Source organism: Neofelis nebulosa, chromosome 10 (genome assembly GCF_028018385.1).
Source record: "Neofelis nebulosa isolate mNeoNeb1 chromosome 10, mNeoNeb1.pri, whole genome shotgun sequence".
Lineage (NCBI taxonomy): Eukaryota > Metazoa > Chordata > Mammalia > Carnivora > Felidae > Neofelis > Neofelis nebulosa.
Genome location: NC_080791.1, coordinates 20948387 through 20965410, shown reverse-complemented (window position 1 = coordinate 20965410; position 17024 = coordinate 20948387). Strand labels below are relative to the sequence as shown.

The 17024-nt window shown below is 40.5% G+C and overlaps 1 protein-coding gene across 5 annotated transcripts in view; it reads right to left on the bottom strand.

Moving 5' to 3' along the window:
• The window catches only part of VWA5A (von Willebrand factor A domain containing 5A), a 37434-nt gene extending 23436 nt beyond the window's left edge, over positions 1-13998 (bottom strand). The window contains exons 1-11 of one of the 5 annotated variants that reach the window (XR_009249552.1): positions 13900-13998; positions 12880-12924; positions 10654-10711; positions 10332-10534; positions 9806-10028; positions 9508-9683; positions 9114-9228; positions 5375-5544; positions 5034-5122; positions 4685-4829; positions 4143-4222 (exon numbers count right to left, since the gene is read on the bottom strand). Coding sequence is in view for 4 of the 5 variants with exons in the window: in XM_058687132.1 (XP_058543115.1) it covers positions 4143-4222; positions 4685-4829; positions 5034-5122; positions 5375-5544; positions 9114-9228; positions 9508-9683; positions 9806-10028; positions 10332-10534; positions 10654-10696 (1244 nt within the window). In the remaining variant the exon portion in view is untranslated. Of the gene's footprint in view, positions 1-4142; positions 4223-4684; positions 4830-5033; positions 5123-5374; positions 5545-9113; positions 9229-9507; positions 9684-9805; positions 10029-10331; positions 10535-10653; positions 10712-12879; positions 12925-13108; positions 13133-13899 lie in introns of those variants that run through there. The other 4 variants (XM_058687132.1, XM_058687135.1, XM_058687134.1 and 1 more) reach the window with 4 other exon arrangements.
• Positions 13999-17024: the final 3026 nt, after the last annotated feature.

The following is a 17024-nucleotide window of genomic DNA, read 5'->3' as shown; positions in this document are numbered from 1 at the left end:
TTTTTTAAAAACATTTCAAAAAGAAAATCTTTCAGATAATAGAAAAATAGACAATAGCTCATTTTCTGATGCCAGAATAACAATGACATCAAAACCTGACAAGAATAGTATAAGAAAATATATGTTGACGTTTCTCATGAAAATATATGTAAAAATCTTAAAGTTGAAAAAAAATCCTGAAGTTACCAACCAACTGAATCCAAAAATACATAAAAAAAAAAAATGTTAATAGATCACAACTAATTTGGGTTTATTTCAGAAAGGCAAGGTTGGTCTAACACTAGTCATTATAATTCACACATGAAAAGAAAAAAGGATAAAATCATACACTCATCTCAACAGATACATAAAATGCATTTGATGTAATTCAACAATCATTCATGGTTTTTGTTAGAAAAAAAAGAAAGAAAAAATAACTCTCAAAACAAATAAAATTTCCTTAATCTGATAAAGGATATCTACAAAAAAGCCTATAGCCAACAATCATACTTATTGATGCAGTGTTGAACATGTTCCCTCTGAAGTCCAAAACAAGGAAAGAATGCCAGCTATGACCACATCTATTCAGGTTTATACTAAAGTTCTTTTCCATGGCAACAGGGAAGGGAAGAAAAATCTATAAGAATCTGCAAATATACTATTAGAATTCATATTTAAATAAGGCAAAGTCACTGAATAAAAGGTCCATGTAAATTTTAAAAGCTATTATAATCAATTTCTATTTAGAAATAAATGCCCAGTAAATAAAATGATTTTAAAAATACTATTTAAAATAGTACTAGGGCACCTGGGTGGTTCAGTCAGTTAAGTGTTCAACTCTGGATTTCGGCTTAGGTCATGATCTCACAGATTGTGGGATCAAGGCCCATGTCTGGATCTTTGCTGGCCGTGTGGGGCCTGCTTGGGATTCTCTCTCCCCTTCTCTCTCTCTGCCCCTCCCCTCCCCTCCAAATAAATAAATAAACATTTAAAAATCAAAAGAGTATCAAACACTTAGGGAAAAATCTAATAACAAACGCACGAAGACCTCTACACAGAGAATTATAAAACATTACAGAGAGATTTTTTTTGTATGTATTGTTGGATTAAGGAAATGAGTACATTTACTAATTTTATGGGAAACCAGGTTTGTTACCATAGAGGAAAAAAGGCACAAATATGGAATAGAAGAAAAAAGAGAAAGAATGTTATGTTATTACCTTGGAAGTAGGGGTATCAGTTAAAACAAATTCTTTTAATAGTTGCTAGTTCTGTCTGCCAAAAATGGCTACAATCAAGAACAGCCCCGTAACAGAGGTATGCCTGATACTCAAGTATTGACCTCTATTTATCATTTTCACTGAAAGAAACTAGGCTTCTTGTAGAAATAACTGGTGATAGGGATGGAAAAGTATAGATGAGTCTGTACTCTTTTATAAGAAAGAAAGGAAATATTCAAACTCCAAAGAGACACATGAAAAAGACATAGGAATAAGTGAAACGCAGCTCCCACTGGCCAAAACTGGAATTTTTGAAAATCTAAATGAAAACTGAAAATAATGAACCTTAAAAAATTGAAAAACAATCCAAAATTTTGGAAGAATCCCAAAGTATATATTCGCACAACAAAAGGAAGGGAGGGAGGGAGGGGGAAGGAAAATCTTTTTTTTTTTTAAATTTAATGTTTATTTATTTTTGAGAGAGCACAAGAAGGGGAGGGGCAGAGAGAGGGCAACAGAGGATCCGAAGCAGCCTCTGCACTGAGAGCAGTGAGTCTGATGTGGGGCTCAAACTCATGAACCACAAGATCATGACCTGAGCTGAAGTCAGATGCTCAACCGATTGAGCCACCCAGGCACCCCAAGAAACGCTTCTTTACAGTAAGATGCCAACTAATCTGGAAAAGTTGACAGGACTTAAAAATCACCATTTGTAACCATTGACAATAATAACGTTTGGGTAATAATCATCAATGAATGCTGGATCTACAGAGTAAACATCTGTTGAGAACAAGATGTTTAACAAAATTTCCAAGTTTTCTGTCAGATACCACCTTTGAACGAAGTGGTCAAACCTATCAGCAGACTCAATGTTACTTTTGGAATATTTCTTCCCAAAATATTTAATATTAACCTAAGCGTGAATTTAAGTAATCAAACACAAACATAAGTTGAGTCTCTACAAAAATAACTAGATAGTCCTCTTTAAAAATATCAGTGTCATGAAAAACAATGAAAGGCTGAGGATCTCTCCCGGAGTAAAGAAGATTAAGGAAACATAACAATGAAATAAGATGTTTGGTCTTAGATTTCCTCTGGGAACAAAAGCAAAGACAAACAAAGAAAAATCTGTAAAGGACAGTATTAGAAAGCTTGGCAAATATGGCCTGTATTTAGATAGTATCATCTCAACATTAGATATCCTGAGTTTAATAGTTTCATTGTGGTTATTCATCAGGATGTCCCTGTTCTTAGAAGATAAGGTGTGTTATTATTTGCATATGAAGAATTACAGTATCTGTGGTTTGCTCTCAAATATTTCAGACAAAAAATAGGTGAGGCAAATGTGCTAAAACACGGACCTCTGGTAGAAGGGTATATGAGTGTCTATTGTTCTATTCTTCCAACTTCTCTACAGGTTTCAATTTTTAAATAAAATATTGGAAACACACATTCAGAAGAATCAAGAAAGACCTAAATAAATGGATGGACACACCATCTAAATAGATTAGACTACTCAATATAACAAACACTAACTTGTCCCAAAACTGATCTATAAAATCAATGCCATTCTCTCTCCTTTTTTTAAGTAATCTCTATGCCCAAGATGGGGCTTGAACTCATAGCCCTGAGATCAAGAGTCACATGCTCTACTGACTGAGCCAGCCAGGCACCCCTAAAGTCAATGTAATTCTAATCAGTATCTCAACAGTCTCCTTTTTTTGGTAAAAACTGACAAACGAATTCTAAAATACAAATATAAAGAGTCATGAACAGCTGAGACAATCTTGAAAAAAAAAAAAACAAAGTTGAAGACTTACTCTATTGGAAATCAATATTTATCAGAGAGCTACGTAAATTTATCTGGTATAGTACTGGCACATGTCTAGATAAATAGACTAATGGGATGGAACAAAGGATCCAAGAACAATTACTACATGTGTAGATGCTTATCTGTGACAAAAATGACTCTGTACATCAGTGAGAACTTTTCAATAAATGGTACAGGGTCAATATGATATCAACATGAGAAGATAATGAAAATTGGCCCCTACTTCACACAACACACACACACAAAATCCATGTGAACTACAGATCTAACTCTCTCTCTCTCTCTCCATATATATATATATATATATATATATATATACATACACATATAACTATCTATTATTCTATGGAATACTACACACCAATGAAAATTAACCACGGCTCCATGCAAAATAGGTGCGAATATCAACATACTACTGAGGGCAAGAAGTAAAATACACAGAAACAAAAACATATTGTATAACCCACTTATTTTTACTTGAAAACAAGCAAAAATAATCCATGGTGTTACAGGTCAGGAAAGCTATATCCTTTGGAGAGGTAAAAGTTGGTAGTGATCAACTCTGTGATTTACCCAGCTGTATACTTAGGATTTGTGTAGTTTTGTGTATGTTTTACTTTGATAAAAATCGTTATAGTTTAAAAAAAAAAAAAAAACTGTCTTGGGGCACCTGGGTGGCTCAGTTGGTTAAGTGTCCAACTTCGGCTCAGGTCATGATCTCACTGCTCGTGAGTTCGAGCCCTACATCGGGCTCTGTGCTAACAGCTCAGAGCCTGGAGCCTGCTTCAGATTCTGTCTCCGTCTCTCTGCCCCTTCCCCACTCCCTCTCTGTCTCTTTCTCTCTCAAATATGAATAAAACATTAAAAATTTTTTTTAAACTGTCTTACTATTCAATTTTTGTTTCTATACGGTTTAGACATTATTTAGAAAATGACTTTTATCTTTTACTAGAGAGGGGAAAATGATATAGAAAAAGCTTGTTAGCTAGTAAAACTAAAATTCTTGAATTGCTCTCTCCTCTGAAAGGAATGTCAACCCTGGTAGCAATTGGCAGTAAACTACATGTGCCACTACCCGGGTCAGTCACCCAGAACTCACATTCTCTTCCTACCTGTGCCTCAGTCGGTGGTTCCGAACTTCTTTAATTATACTGAACGTGTCAGTAACTTCTCCATCTGTGAAGACAAAAAGCTGTAGATAGAAAGAAGACATTCGTCAAATCTCTGTGAAGATGATTTTTTAAGATGCCAGAATTTGCCCTTGGGAAAAATCAACTGTTTCATTCCAGAGACTACAGCCCCTTCAGACGGGTGTGAGGTCCCTAACGTTCCATGGTCACTTGCACCATATTCTCACACGGCTTGTTCGGGACCTGGGATTTTCATCACCTCCCCCTTCTCATCTCATCTAAAACTTTTGTGGGACTCCACAAAATAACTTCCACCACCCACCGCCCACAGCACGGAGCTAAGGAAAGGAATTCTATTAAACGCTTCTTGTCTCTTGTCTTATTCTCTTCACTGCATGATAGAAGACTCTGAATTTTATGTCCTATTTTAACAAACCTACAACCAAGCTCAGGGGGATGGATTCTTGAACAGAGATTTCATTCTCTCTGTTGCCTTCTGCTGGCTCTGTTCCAGTTGTTCCTACCTGTAGGGGGTGGCCCGGGATGGAAGGTTCTCTGTAAATGACCTGGAGTGGTGTCAAGATTTCCGTGCCCCCTAGGTCCGCCCGCATAAGTTTAACTCTCCTCAGTGCCTCTTCCATGGTATCCTGAGTGTATTTCACACTATTCCTGAGAAAAACAAACACGCCCAGTGATACGATAGCTGCTCAACACCACCCAGTATCAAGTCCCTGAACTGAGATACCCCCACTATAAACAACCTCACCTGAAACACCCGACGCCAAAGTCAACTGTGCAAGGAACCCCTCTAACAATCTACTTCTGTCTTTGAAGTTTCCTTTTGGACTCTCTGTAGGCTTTCTAGAAACTTACGGAAAGAATGCCTCGAAGGAAGATCCAAATGCATAGATATTGAAATAACAGTTTACAGGCAAACTCTTCAGCAGCAAAATCAGTGTTTCCTGAAGGAAGAGAATACAAGGAGACAGTGAGACAGGCTCCTCCCAGACACACAGACCCTCCCAGTGTAATTCTTACAGGGGTGGGCCTTCCCACATTTCATGACTCCAGGCCCTTATATCCCAAGGCTATTCTCAGAGTGGTCATGTTAGATGTAGCTCAGAAGGGGAAAGTTCCAGATGGACCCCAATTTAACTCTTGCGATTCATCCTCCTTTGTGCACGTGACCAGAAAAAGAAAGTAACTAGCTTTACCTTGGCTGCCTCTATGCGCAACTGTGATTTATCCTGTTTACTTATGGGGCACTGCATACTCCCTGAGCAGTCCATGAGGAAGACGAATTCTCCACAGATAGCTGATGGCTCAACTTCTGGGATATTTGGGTAGAAACACACCATCGCAGATGGATCTTTCATCAAACCATCTAATTTGAAAAGATAAGGACACCAGAACATGAAAAGGAACCCAAGAATACCGAAGACCCCAAGAATCGGTGTAGTCAGTTGCATAGGGAGCTGAGAAAATCCAAATCTAAAATGCTATTTGCTCTTCATACTGTATATCCTGGCAGAGGGTTTGGGGTGAGTTATAAACATATAAAAGATAGAGAAGCAGAAAAGATATGGAAGAAAAAAAGAAGGTAGAGGTCACAGGTACAACCAATAATGAAAATATATAATTGGATGCCAGTTTCCTAGCAGGGAGGTAATTGAGTGAAATGCCTGAAGTTAAAATGTTCTGGAATCTGCCAGAAGAATCGAGCTAATTTATTGGCAGGGACACCTTCTCTTCAGATCAAATCAATAGGAAATTTATTATGTGGGTCCTTGTTTAAGTCTTTAATTATACTTTTGAAATAATGAAGGCTCACGGGCAACTCCTATGTTGGCAGTTTGCAAGAGCTGAAAGTGTCATACACACCAAGGAAAGTCCTCTGCTTTGGGGACGAAACATTTAATGATACTCTCCGGAAGTGGGATGTGTGTTAGACTCTAACAGCATCATCCAAGCAACACTGTGAAGGAAACCATCGGAGTCTGACCCATGTTACCAGGCTGTCACAGCTTTGGTTTTATTTTGAGGAACAAGTGAACACTGATGCAAGAATTGAAATGTTAGTATTGAGACAGAGACGAAATGAGAATGGCTGGGTGATTAGATCCACTCCAGTTTTACAGTTCAGAGAATATAAGAGGACAAAGAATTAAATTCCCGTATCTTGCTGTTATAAAGTGATTCCAGGATTTATAGGTTTAAATACTCAGTAGCCTTGGGATTCGATACGACTACAGGATGTGGCTCGTTTTAATCTCTTACCCTTGGGATACCCCAATGACCAAACTGGCTTCCAAATGAAATGGGCGCAGCTCATCAAATATTTGCTTGAATGCTAGTTCAAGAATAACTTCTAAAAAATCCAAATCGCTGCATACAGAATGGAAGGGTAGCTTTTTTTTTTTTTTTTTAATGGGCAAGGTAAATTCCATTCTATTTAAAGAGGCAACTTATTGTAGTGGGATTGGCACTGGACTGGTAAATCAGACAATCTGCCATGACAATGAAACAGGTGCGTATGTTTAATGTGTTTAGAACAGTGCCAGATATACAGTATGCACTATCTAGGTATTTCTGCTATAATTCCTTTGGCTTGGCTCAAATTATTTTCACCTTTATGAGTCTCTGCTTCCTCATTTTTAAATAAGACATTGCAAGCCCTAGCTCTTCTGCTTGCTGGCCTCAGTTTCTTCATCTGAACAATCCAAGTAATAATACCTGACTCAAGATTATGTTAAGGGTTCAGTGATACACCTTTAAGGAACTGAATCGAGGCCTTAACTCAGGTTAAGCTCTTAATAACAATTTTGGAAAATTATTTACCAACTTTTTATGCTATTTTTATTAAATTATACATATAACTTTTTAAAAATCATGTTCTTAATGTGGTCAAGTATATTCTAAGTTTAAATATATATATATATATATATATATATATATATATATATATATATATATATTGGGGGGTGCCTGGGTGGCTCAGTCGGTTGAGCGTCCGACTCGTGATTTCAGTTCAGGTCATAAACTCACAGTTCCTGGGTTTGAGCCCCACACTGGACTTAGCACTGACAGTGCAGCTGGGGGTTCTCTCTCTCCCTCTCTCTCTGCCTGTCCCCAGATCATGCGTCTCTCTTTCTCAAAATAAATATACTTTAAAATATGTGTGTACATATGTACATATGTATGTAAAGTACTTTCATCATGTAGTAGTATGCTTCATTTTGTAGAACTGTCAGTGGGTTTAGTGAGCCAAGCTGCCAGTTGTCATTTTCTTCCTTGGATGAATGGGAACAGAAAGTCATCTTGACCAGATATATGATCTAGAAAGTGAGATTTGAGCGGCCCTGCTAGAAGGGGATTCACAAGATCATAAAGGCTTCCCCTGATATCCCGCTCTGGCCCACAGAGCCCATCATAGAGAACAGATGAGGAATTCCGCCTAGGGGCCAAGGGAACTTCTTGGAAGGAAAGGAATTGAGATCCTAATCCATACCTTTTAAGATTCAGCACTATAAAACTTTCTCTGGTGGACTAGAATAATCCTGACTGAAGACCAGGTCACTACTGTGGGCGTATTTCATGGGCACCCAAGGGGGAGCCACCAAAGGGAAAGGACGAAAACAGTACAAAAGGACAAAACTAAAGTACAAAGACAGGGCATGGAGCTTAGTGGAAGAAGAGCTGGAGCAAATCTGGTTGAGGCTGGGAGCCCCTCTACCGGCTTTAGCATGGACAACTGGCCCAGAGAAAAAATGGTTGAACAAGTGAGGGCAAACTAAGGAGCTCTAAATCGACCTTGGCCAAACATTGACAATGGGAGAGAAGGATGGCCTCTGGAGGACCAACTACAGGAAACTGTCTTCATAGCAATGTAGTTATAGAAGTAAGAACCTAACCCAAGCTATAGCATTGTGACTATGACTGTCCCCAAACATCCTTCCATTCCACCAATGTGAAAAAAGCTTCAGAGGTGGCAGTACCTCCAGTTAGACTTTGGTCCCTGCAACCCAGGGACATGGCTGCCCAGGAAGGCCCAAGACAGCAATAGACTCCTATGGGTTATACCAGTTATAGTTATAAGGAACAGTACACACATGGTAAGGAAAATTTAGAAAATAAGGGAAATTAAAGAAATTAAAAAACTATTAAGAGACTATATCCAGTTTTTAACATACTTAGAAATTAAGATACTAGGGTGAAATGAAAAATCTCTGGAGATGAATGATCAGGTATTATCGGATTTGGAAGTCTTTGATAATTTGAAAAGTGAAAATGCCACATCATTATTTTCATTTTATTTTTTCCCCACAAATGAATATTTACTTTTTCATCGAAGTATAATCAACATGCCGTGTTATATTAGTTTCAGGTACCCGACATAATGATTCAACGATTCTATACATTACTCAGTGCTCGCTACAATAAGTCTATTTGCCATCTGCCACCAAACGTTATTACAATCTTATTGACTATATTTCCTGTGCTCTACTTTTCATCACTGTGACGTACTTATTTTGAAACTGAAAGTTTGTACCTCTTAGTACCGTAGATAATAGATAAGGGGATATATAAAAGAAATAAAATAGACTAGAAATAGATAAAAGGGATTCGGAGGCACACGTTTCCAGTTATTTTTATTTTATTTTATTTTTATTTGCACTTGTAGAGACTGATCATTGTCATCTATGTTTGTAAACTAGTTGTGTTTCCTCTCGTGAATTATTTGTCCATGTCCTTGATCCCGTTATCTACTGATTCACTTAAATTTGCCTCTAAGACACAACCACATGATACTCATTGTATCTAACCGTAATGCAAGCTCTTTGAATGTTTTACCTACTACTGGACAGAAGAAAAGTAAAGTGAGGGTAATTTGAGGGAAATTCCGAGACAAGAGTTACCCTTTAGGAGGTAACTACAAAGGGAGAAAGAAAATACCTGGGTTGTTTTTAGGATTCCCCAACTCCACAGCTACACTGGGGGTATGCACCTCCCTGTAGTAAATCAGGAGTTCCACATCTCGATCAAATTTGTGTCCATCAGCCAAGGAAATCTGAGTTGGGAACAAGCAAAAGAGCCATGTTAGAACTATCACTGCTTGCTGCCTGGGGCTGAGGTCAGAGCTGTGGGCTACAGGCTTCTTCCTTGAGTGAGCATGATCAGCGGCAGGGGCAAGAATGGAGAGAAGGCTCTGGATAAAGAAGGAACAAAGTAGGATTCCCTCTACTTAGTAGGGAAAAGTGAGGAACATTTTGGAAGGACTGAGCGAGGAACAAGGTCAGAACCCAAAGAACAGGGGTGCTGGCAACAACATTACTTTCTTATGAATTACCTGGGCAGAAGTCTTCTTATCTCCAAGGTACTCAATAGGACTCAAGGGGCAGTTGGACTGGATCGTCTCAATGCCATGCTGGGAACTGACAGTGGCAGTCATGCTGAACGAATAGGGCAAGTCATCCAAAGGGACTATGGGAGTCTTCAAATCAAGGCAACTGTCCTCAGGCGATCCTACAAGAAGTTACCTTAGTTCCGTTTTCCCTTCTCATATTTCTTAGCACCCCTACGACACTTGAGTGGGTTTCCCAAATTATATAACCCACCACCAGTATTCAAAAGGAAAGGATACTCACCAGAGCAACGGTATCGAGGATTCAAGACAGCTGGGAGCACATAGCGCAGGGCCCCATCCGCTTCCAGGGGCAGCTCCTGCACGTACTTCAGGGTGAGTGCCACCTTTGACCCAGGTTGCAAGTTCCCCACATTGCAACAGAAGACGTCCCTGGAGCACTTGTCCTCTTCCAGGAGGAAAGCTTGGTGGCGGTGGCTGATGGCACTCTCATAGATGATGTGGGCCTACGGATAACAAGGAAAGGAAGGCGATACCAAAGGTAGCACGGCTAAATGAAGAGACGAGCGGTACGGAAAACAGAGACTGATGGAGAAGCCCTGTGATTGGTCTTGCCAAGGTCACAGCTCTACTGTGAATGCCTGATGGACTATTCCCCCCAGATGATTTTAGGAGAATAGCAGCTAGAGGGGAATAGCAGAAAGAGCATTCAACATCAGCATTTTTTGTGAAGTTGCATATGCTAGAGATCCTAAGAGTATGCATTAAGGAAATAAGAAGGGAGGAGATAATCTACTCATCCCTACTACCTTCTTCTTATCCTTTAATTCTGCTTTAATTGTCTTCCCATCCACCATGGCCTCAAAGCTGTAGACAGCTGAATCTTCATCCATGGGGAACACAAAGAAGGTCTCCAAAGGAAATTTCTCTTCATTTTCATAGTTTAAGGTAGCAGCCACACCAGCCACAAACTCACGAACGGACAAGGTCACACAGATGCTCTTCAATGGCACTAGAGATAGACCAGAGTTCAAGTGGTGAACAAACTTTACCAGAAGGCCTCTTGCATGCCAGGCATTGGGCTAGATGCCAAAGATACAATGGCAGGTTAGGGTCATGAATCATGCCTACCTGGTTCCTCTTGGCGGGTTAGTAGGCCAGAAGGGCGCACCATGGTGATGCAGGGTTACTGTGGAAAAGACACATCAGAAATACAGTGATATGTTGGGGATTATCTATTCAAAGACCAGACCTCATGTGCTCCTGTCTGGCACGAGAATACATTCAGAGGATTAATGGGAAGGAGAAAGAAGCTGTGAAGAAGGGGACACAGATGCCAATAGTAATACTCCTTCTAAATGCCAGACCCAAGTGGTAAACTGTAAGATTCACTAAGTACCCAATAAACAGGAAGTCTCTGAAACACCCTGAAGCTGGTTCAAATACCACTTCCACTTTTTCAAATATACCATTCCTTAGATACTGTATGTGGAATAACTAAAATTATCTTAACCCCTTTGAACCTCAGTATTCTCTTTCCACAATGAAAACCATATACTATTTGTCATATATGTATATATGGACTTATATATATGAAGTCCTTAGAATAGTGCCTGGCCTACAGGAAGCGTTTAATCGATGATAATAGACTTGTATTGCTCCTGCTGTAATTGTTACAGTTGTTACATAGACCTTGCCTGTTACTTTGGATCATGCTAAACAGAGACCTGCACTTAAGAAGCGTCTTGATCCATAATGGTCCCCTGCAACTAAGATCACTTACCTTGTGACTTTTCTTTTGGGACTCACAATTGAAACCACTGTCTCCTCCATCCAAAGTATTCTAAGATATACATATAAATATCACATATGCAACATGACCTCCATTTTATTTTATTTTTTATTTTTTTTAATGTTTATTTATTTTTGAAAGAGACCGAGACAGAATGCAAGTGAGTTTGGGGCAGAGACAGAGGGAGACACAGATTCCGAAGCAGGCTCCAGGCTCCCGGCTGTCAGCACAGAGCCTGACGCAGGGCTCGAACTCACCAGCTGTGAGATCATGACCTGAGCCAAAGTCGGATGCTCAACCGACTGAACCACCCAGGTGCCCCAACATGACCTCTATTTGAAATCATGCCATCCTAACCACATATTCCAAATTTTATTATAATCTTAGACACCTATTTCATGTGATATGGTAACAAGAAGATAAATTTACATATCTAGATTATGATTTACACGATGATTCTTTTATCCAGAGAATCAGTGGGTGGGTCTGGTCCTAGTCATTGGCCCTAGTACCCCTGGAAGCTGCCCTCTGACCATTCTGAACAGAATCACTGGTCACCTTGCCTCTCCCTGCTCTGTCAAAGGGTGACATGAGCTACCATCTCCAGCACCAGTTAGGGGGCCTTTCACTGAAAACACAACTTAAGGAGCTAAAATGGAAGTGTCTGGTGTACAGAGAATGCCGAAAAAAACAGAAACTTGCATACTTATCCAGAGTCCCAGAAGCAGACGAGGCTCTGGGAAGCCCAACCTTCATTGAGGAACCCACAGGCCAGAAAAACACACAGGCTCATGAGAAAGGCAACTTTCCTTCCTAGAACAACATCCCCCTCAAGGATTCTGAAGCTTCTGGAGGACTACTTCTAGGCCCTCTATGCCCATCCCAATCACCATTTAAAACCTCACCCTACTCCCATCCAGAGCAATGTCCACGTCGCTCATCCATCTGATGGCAATGGTGCATCTTGTACACCATGCCCCATGTCCACAGATCAGCACCAATAAATCAGGCTCTTCATTCTGTGTTTGGTATTTTGAAGAACTGGATAAAAACTGAGTGTGGCGGGGTGCCTGGGGGGCTCAGTCGGTTAAGTATCCAACTTCAGCTCAGGTCATGATCTCACCATTCGTGGGTTCAAGCCCCACGTCAGGCTCTGTGCTGACAGCTCAGAGCCTGGAGCCTGCTTAGGAGTCTGTCTCCCTTTCCTTCTGCCCCTCCCCCACTCATGATCTCCCTCTCTCTCTCTCTCTCTCTCTCTGTCTCTCTCTCTCAAAAATAAATAAACATTTAAAAATTTAAAAAAACTGAGTGTGGCAAAATGGCTCCCATTTGATAGAAACACAGAGGGCAGTAGCAGCTGTTGGGAGAGGAAAGAATGGTTAGGAAAAGGACTTCCATGCAGATGCTTGACTGAGGTAAGATCTGGTAGGACAGGCTGGGGTTAGGGGAGGGAAAAATTTCTAAAAATATCAGTAGGAAGCTTACAACAGGAGAAAGACCCAGGACCCTCGACAACTGAAGAAATGTGTCAAGTAACCCAATCTCTGAGGCTTGGCAATACTCACCAAGGATGGCTTCCAGGTGAAGGGACAGAAGCAGAGGGGTATCTCCTACAAAGAAACAGTCTTATTTCCCAATTCTAACCCCAGAACAAATCCTTCATTGAGGGGAATTTGCTTTTCTGCACCTTCTCCCCCACCTTCTCCGTACAAACTATGGTGGTTCAGAACTAGTTCTCTGCCCCCCAGGATGCCATTTCAGAAATGCACCTGGCAACGGTAGGCAAAGACTGACCACAGCAGCTGACCAAGGTCAAAGCGTTGAATCTGAGGCGGCTGGGAGAATAGAGGGGGGGCCCATTGAGCCGGAGGGCTGCGTGTTATGGTGGACCCTCAGGAATCCAAGAGTCCAGGCACCTAGCGGTTCAGCCACCCACCTAGGAGAGGGAGGAGCCAGCGCGCTCGAGGCGCAGCGGGCCACACCCCTGCAGCCTGTTGCAGGGGACAAGAGGGGAGTGGAGCTCAGATAGAAACAGAAAGTGATTTAATCTTTAAAATTTCAGTCCTAGACTTGCAGCCTCCAAGTATTAACAGAAGGGACCAGAGTCGCTTCCTTAAATTTCTATAGGGAAGGGTTTAGAGGCTGCAGTCCTACTAGGGGTCGGGGGTGGGGGGAGGTTTGAAACTCCATTTCCACAGCAGAAAATTCGATAAAATTGAGAAAACATCAATCTTCTACAAGAAAGAGAGAGAGAGAGAGAGAGAGAGAGAGAGAGAGAGAGAAATAAGTTAAAGAGAAGGAAAGTAAAAAGAAGAGGGACCTTGAGAAAATCAGCAGATGCCTAAATCCCCTTTCCAGCCCTCACCCCCACCCCCACCCCCCACAAGATTCCCCTAAACTGCCAAACCTGCAGAAAACCCCCGGGGAGCGAACACCAGGATTAAATTCCCCCACCCCTTGGGTTTGCAGTTAAAACAAGCCCCAGCGGGTTTGGAAATGGGGAAAGGGAGCTGGAAAGGGCGCGTCTTGGCCGTCAGGGTTAAGGGGTGTGATCCAGCCCCAGCGGGGGCTGCGGAATCCCCTACCTTCTCCCGCAGTCTGGGCGCTCTGAGTCACAGCCGGGGGAAAACAGCTGCAGTCAAAATTTCCAGGAAGACCCGCCCCTTCTAGGGACCGGTTACAAAGTGGCGACTACTTGATTAAGGGATCAATGGAAAATTCTTCAACCCTCGAACGTTTGCTGTTTTTCCAACGCCTAGTCTCTGCTAAGGACCAATCAGAAGACAGGCAAAGGGAAGAGACTGTTTTACCAGTGAAGTGCTTTCACAGTAACATCAACAATCACATCAAATCACATCATATTCCTGTAACAGATTGAATTACCCAGGACTTACTGTGCACTAGGCCCTACTAATAATGCTGTATGGTAGGCCCTGAACTTTATGGGCATTATCATTGACTTCTAATCTCTAGTTTGAGTTATTTGTCCCAAGATTGCATCCTTCCTAACAGCACAGGGGGGAGGGCCCAGAGACAGGACAATGCTCACAGGGACCAAGTCTTCCAGTCATGGATCACTTATGGATTTTTCATCAGGATCATAAAATTAAGGTGTTTGGTTTTTGTTTTTTGGGTTATTGTGGGTTTTGTTTTGTTTTTTTGTTTGGTTTGGGTTTTTGTTTGGTTTTTTTTTTTGTTTTTTTTTGGTGCTGGGGCTAACAACATAAGTAAGTTAGAATATCTATGCTCATTTTGCTGGCTAAGGGACACTAGAAGCGATGAAGTTTCCTATGTCTTCTTTATTTCAAAATGATCTGTTAAATCTGAGGCTTAAAAAAAGAATTGTATTGCTATTGAGAATATGTAGAGGGTAAAGAAACATAATACATATGAAAACTCAGGTTCATTTTGGTCTCTGCAATGTATTCATATTTACTTTCTCTGAGTTTGTTGTCTTATCTGTAAAATGGAAATAATGGCACACTTCCCTCCCTGGGTTGTTTTTAAAGATTCGGTGGATCTTGACGTGATGTGATGTGTGTATATACACATGTAGGGTAAAGCACAATATAAGCACAAATTCTATTTTATCAGTTTTAGGCTCTAAGACTATGTTCTTTACATGTATCAAACTAATTGTGAGAGGGAATGATCCTTTTCTCTTGGTAGAAATCACATCTGGTATTGTTTCTCCTGACTATAACTTCTGTTGGCCGAAGTGTCTGGTCAACAAAAGGAAGAGGCTGGAAGAATGGGCAGAGTTCATCTTCTGACCCGGTTGGACTAGAGAGGTTAAAAAAAAAAACAGTTTGCTACAGACGGTATATGGCAGCTGGGTTGGAAGGAACTGAATCAGGAAACATATAGATGATGCTGGTTATTGGAAGGACACTTATATGAAAAGCCTCTGAATCTGGCACAACGTACATAATTAAGTAGACCTTAATAGCTGTTAAAAATATGAATGTATTTTATTGATCTGTTTATTCATACTTCGTGTAAGCCCGATGAATAATTCACTCTTTGCATATAGGCAATTTAATAAATCCAATGATCAAATTTTGAAAGAGAATATGCAATTCATTTTTTTTTTTTTTAAATTTTTTTAATGTTTATTTATTTTTGAGAGAGAGAGAGAGACAGAGCGTGAGTGAGGGAGGTACAGAGAGAGGGAGGGACATAGAATCCAAAGCAGTCTCCAGGCTCTGAGCTGTCAGCACAGAACCGTGAGATCATGACCCGAGCCGAAGTCGGATGCTTAACTGACTGAGCCACCCAGGCGCCCCTTGTAATTCACTCTTTTAGTCAACATATAATTACTGGGCTTCTACTGTATGCAAGGCATTGTTCTAGACATTGGCATTGTGGCAATAACAAGACACAAAGACCCTTCCCTATCTGGAGCTTACATTGCAGGGGGAAGAAATAGTCAATAAACAAATAAGCAAGTAAATAAAGAAGAAAATATCTGGTAGTGTGAGTGCTTAAGGAAAACACGTTTGTAGTGTAATAGAGAATGAATACAAGCCACCCTAGATTAGGTGTCTCCACCCAAAATTCTGTCCTTGGACTTTAGGTTGCTTAGGAATCTCTAATATCAATTCTCAAGTTTAGCCCAAGTTTAACCAAGCCTATGGTCTTTCAGAATAAAGACATTTCCTAGCCTTCCTTAAAGCTAGGTATGACATTATGACCGAGTTCTGGCCGATGGGAAACAAAAAATGATGTGTGCAACATCACACCGTTCCCTTTCAAAGCAAAGAGTATGGGGCGCCTGGGTGGCTCAGCTGGTCAAGTGTCTGACTTTGGCTCAGGTTGGTGGGTTTCAGCCCCATCTCAGGCTCTGTGCTGACAGCTCAGAGCCTGGAGCCTGATTTGGATTCTGTGTCCCCCCCCTCTCTCTGCCCCTACCCCACTCATCCTCTGTCTCTTCCTCTCAAAAATAAACAATAAACATTTAAAAAATTCAAAGAAAAGAGTATGGCCACCTCCTCACTTTCCCCTCTTCCTATTCACGGATAGAAATGCACCACCAATCATGACTTATTCCTTTTCCTTCTCTTCAGGAAGGTCCATTCTTCCTTAGCTCTCCCTTCCACCTGTCATGTACATGCTTTCCCCCCCAACAAGAGACAATAATGAGTCACCAGCAATTATGAAGATATTCAAGGCTCATCTTATCTCTTCTAGTTCAGGAATTAGATAGCCTACATTTTGATGTGCACCTAAATTCCTTTCATTAGGCATGGACTCTCAAGCTAACAGGAGGCTCACTTATAGCTATTGTTTTCCAGGATTAATAAAAAAAGGCCTAAAGTAGTCTAAAAACAAAAGGAATCATTTCAGAGCATTCTAAAATCCTATTCAAATAAACACACTTCCTGGATGCTACTATTTTCTAAGTTCTAGAGATATAGTGCTGAACAAGAATAGACACAATCTCTTCATGGAACTTATACTCGAAGTATGTCTGTAAAATAATTTCCAACTTTTCATTCAGTTACTTATCTAACAAATATTTAAATGCCAACTCTTTACTAGCACTGTGATAAGTATTGTGGATTTAATGACAAATTATGATGTTTACTCTCAGGAGATTTACAGCCTAATAGAACCTAAATTCAGTTCCTTTGGAATTTCTTTTGTATATATGAATAGTATTAACCTATCTTACCACTTCTAATTTTTTTAGAAGATAAAATTATCAATT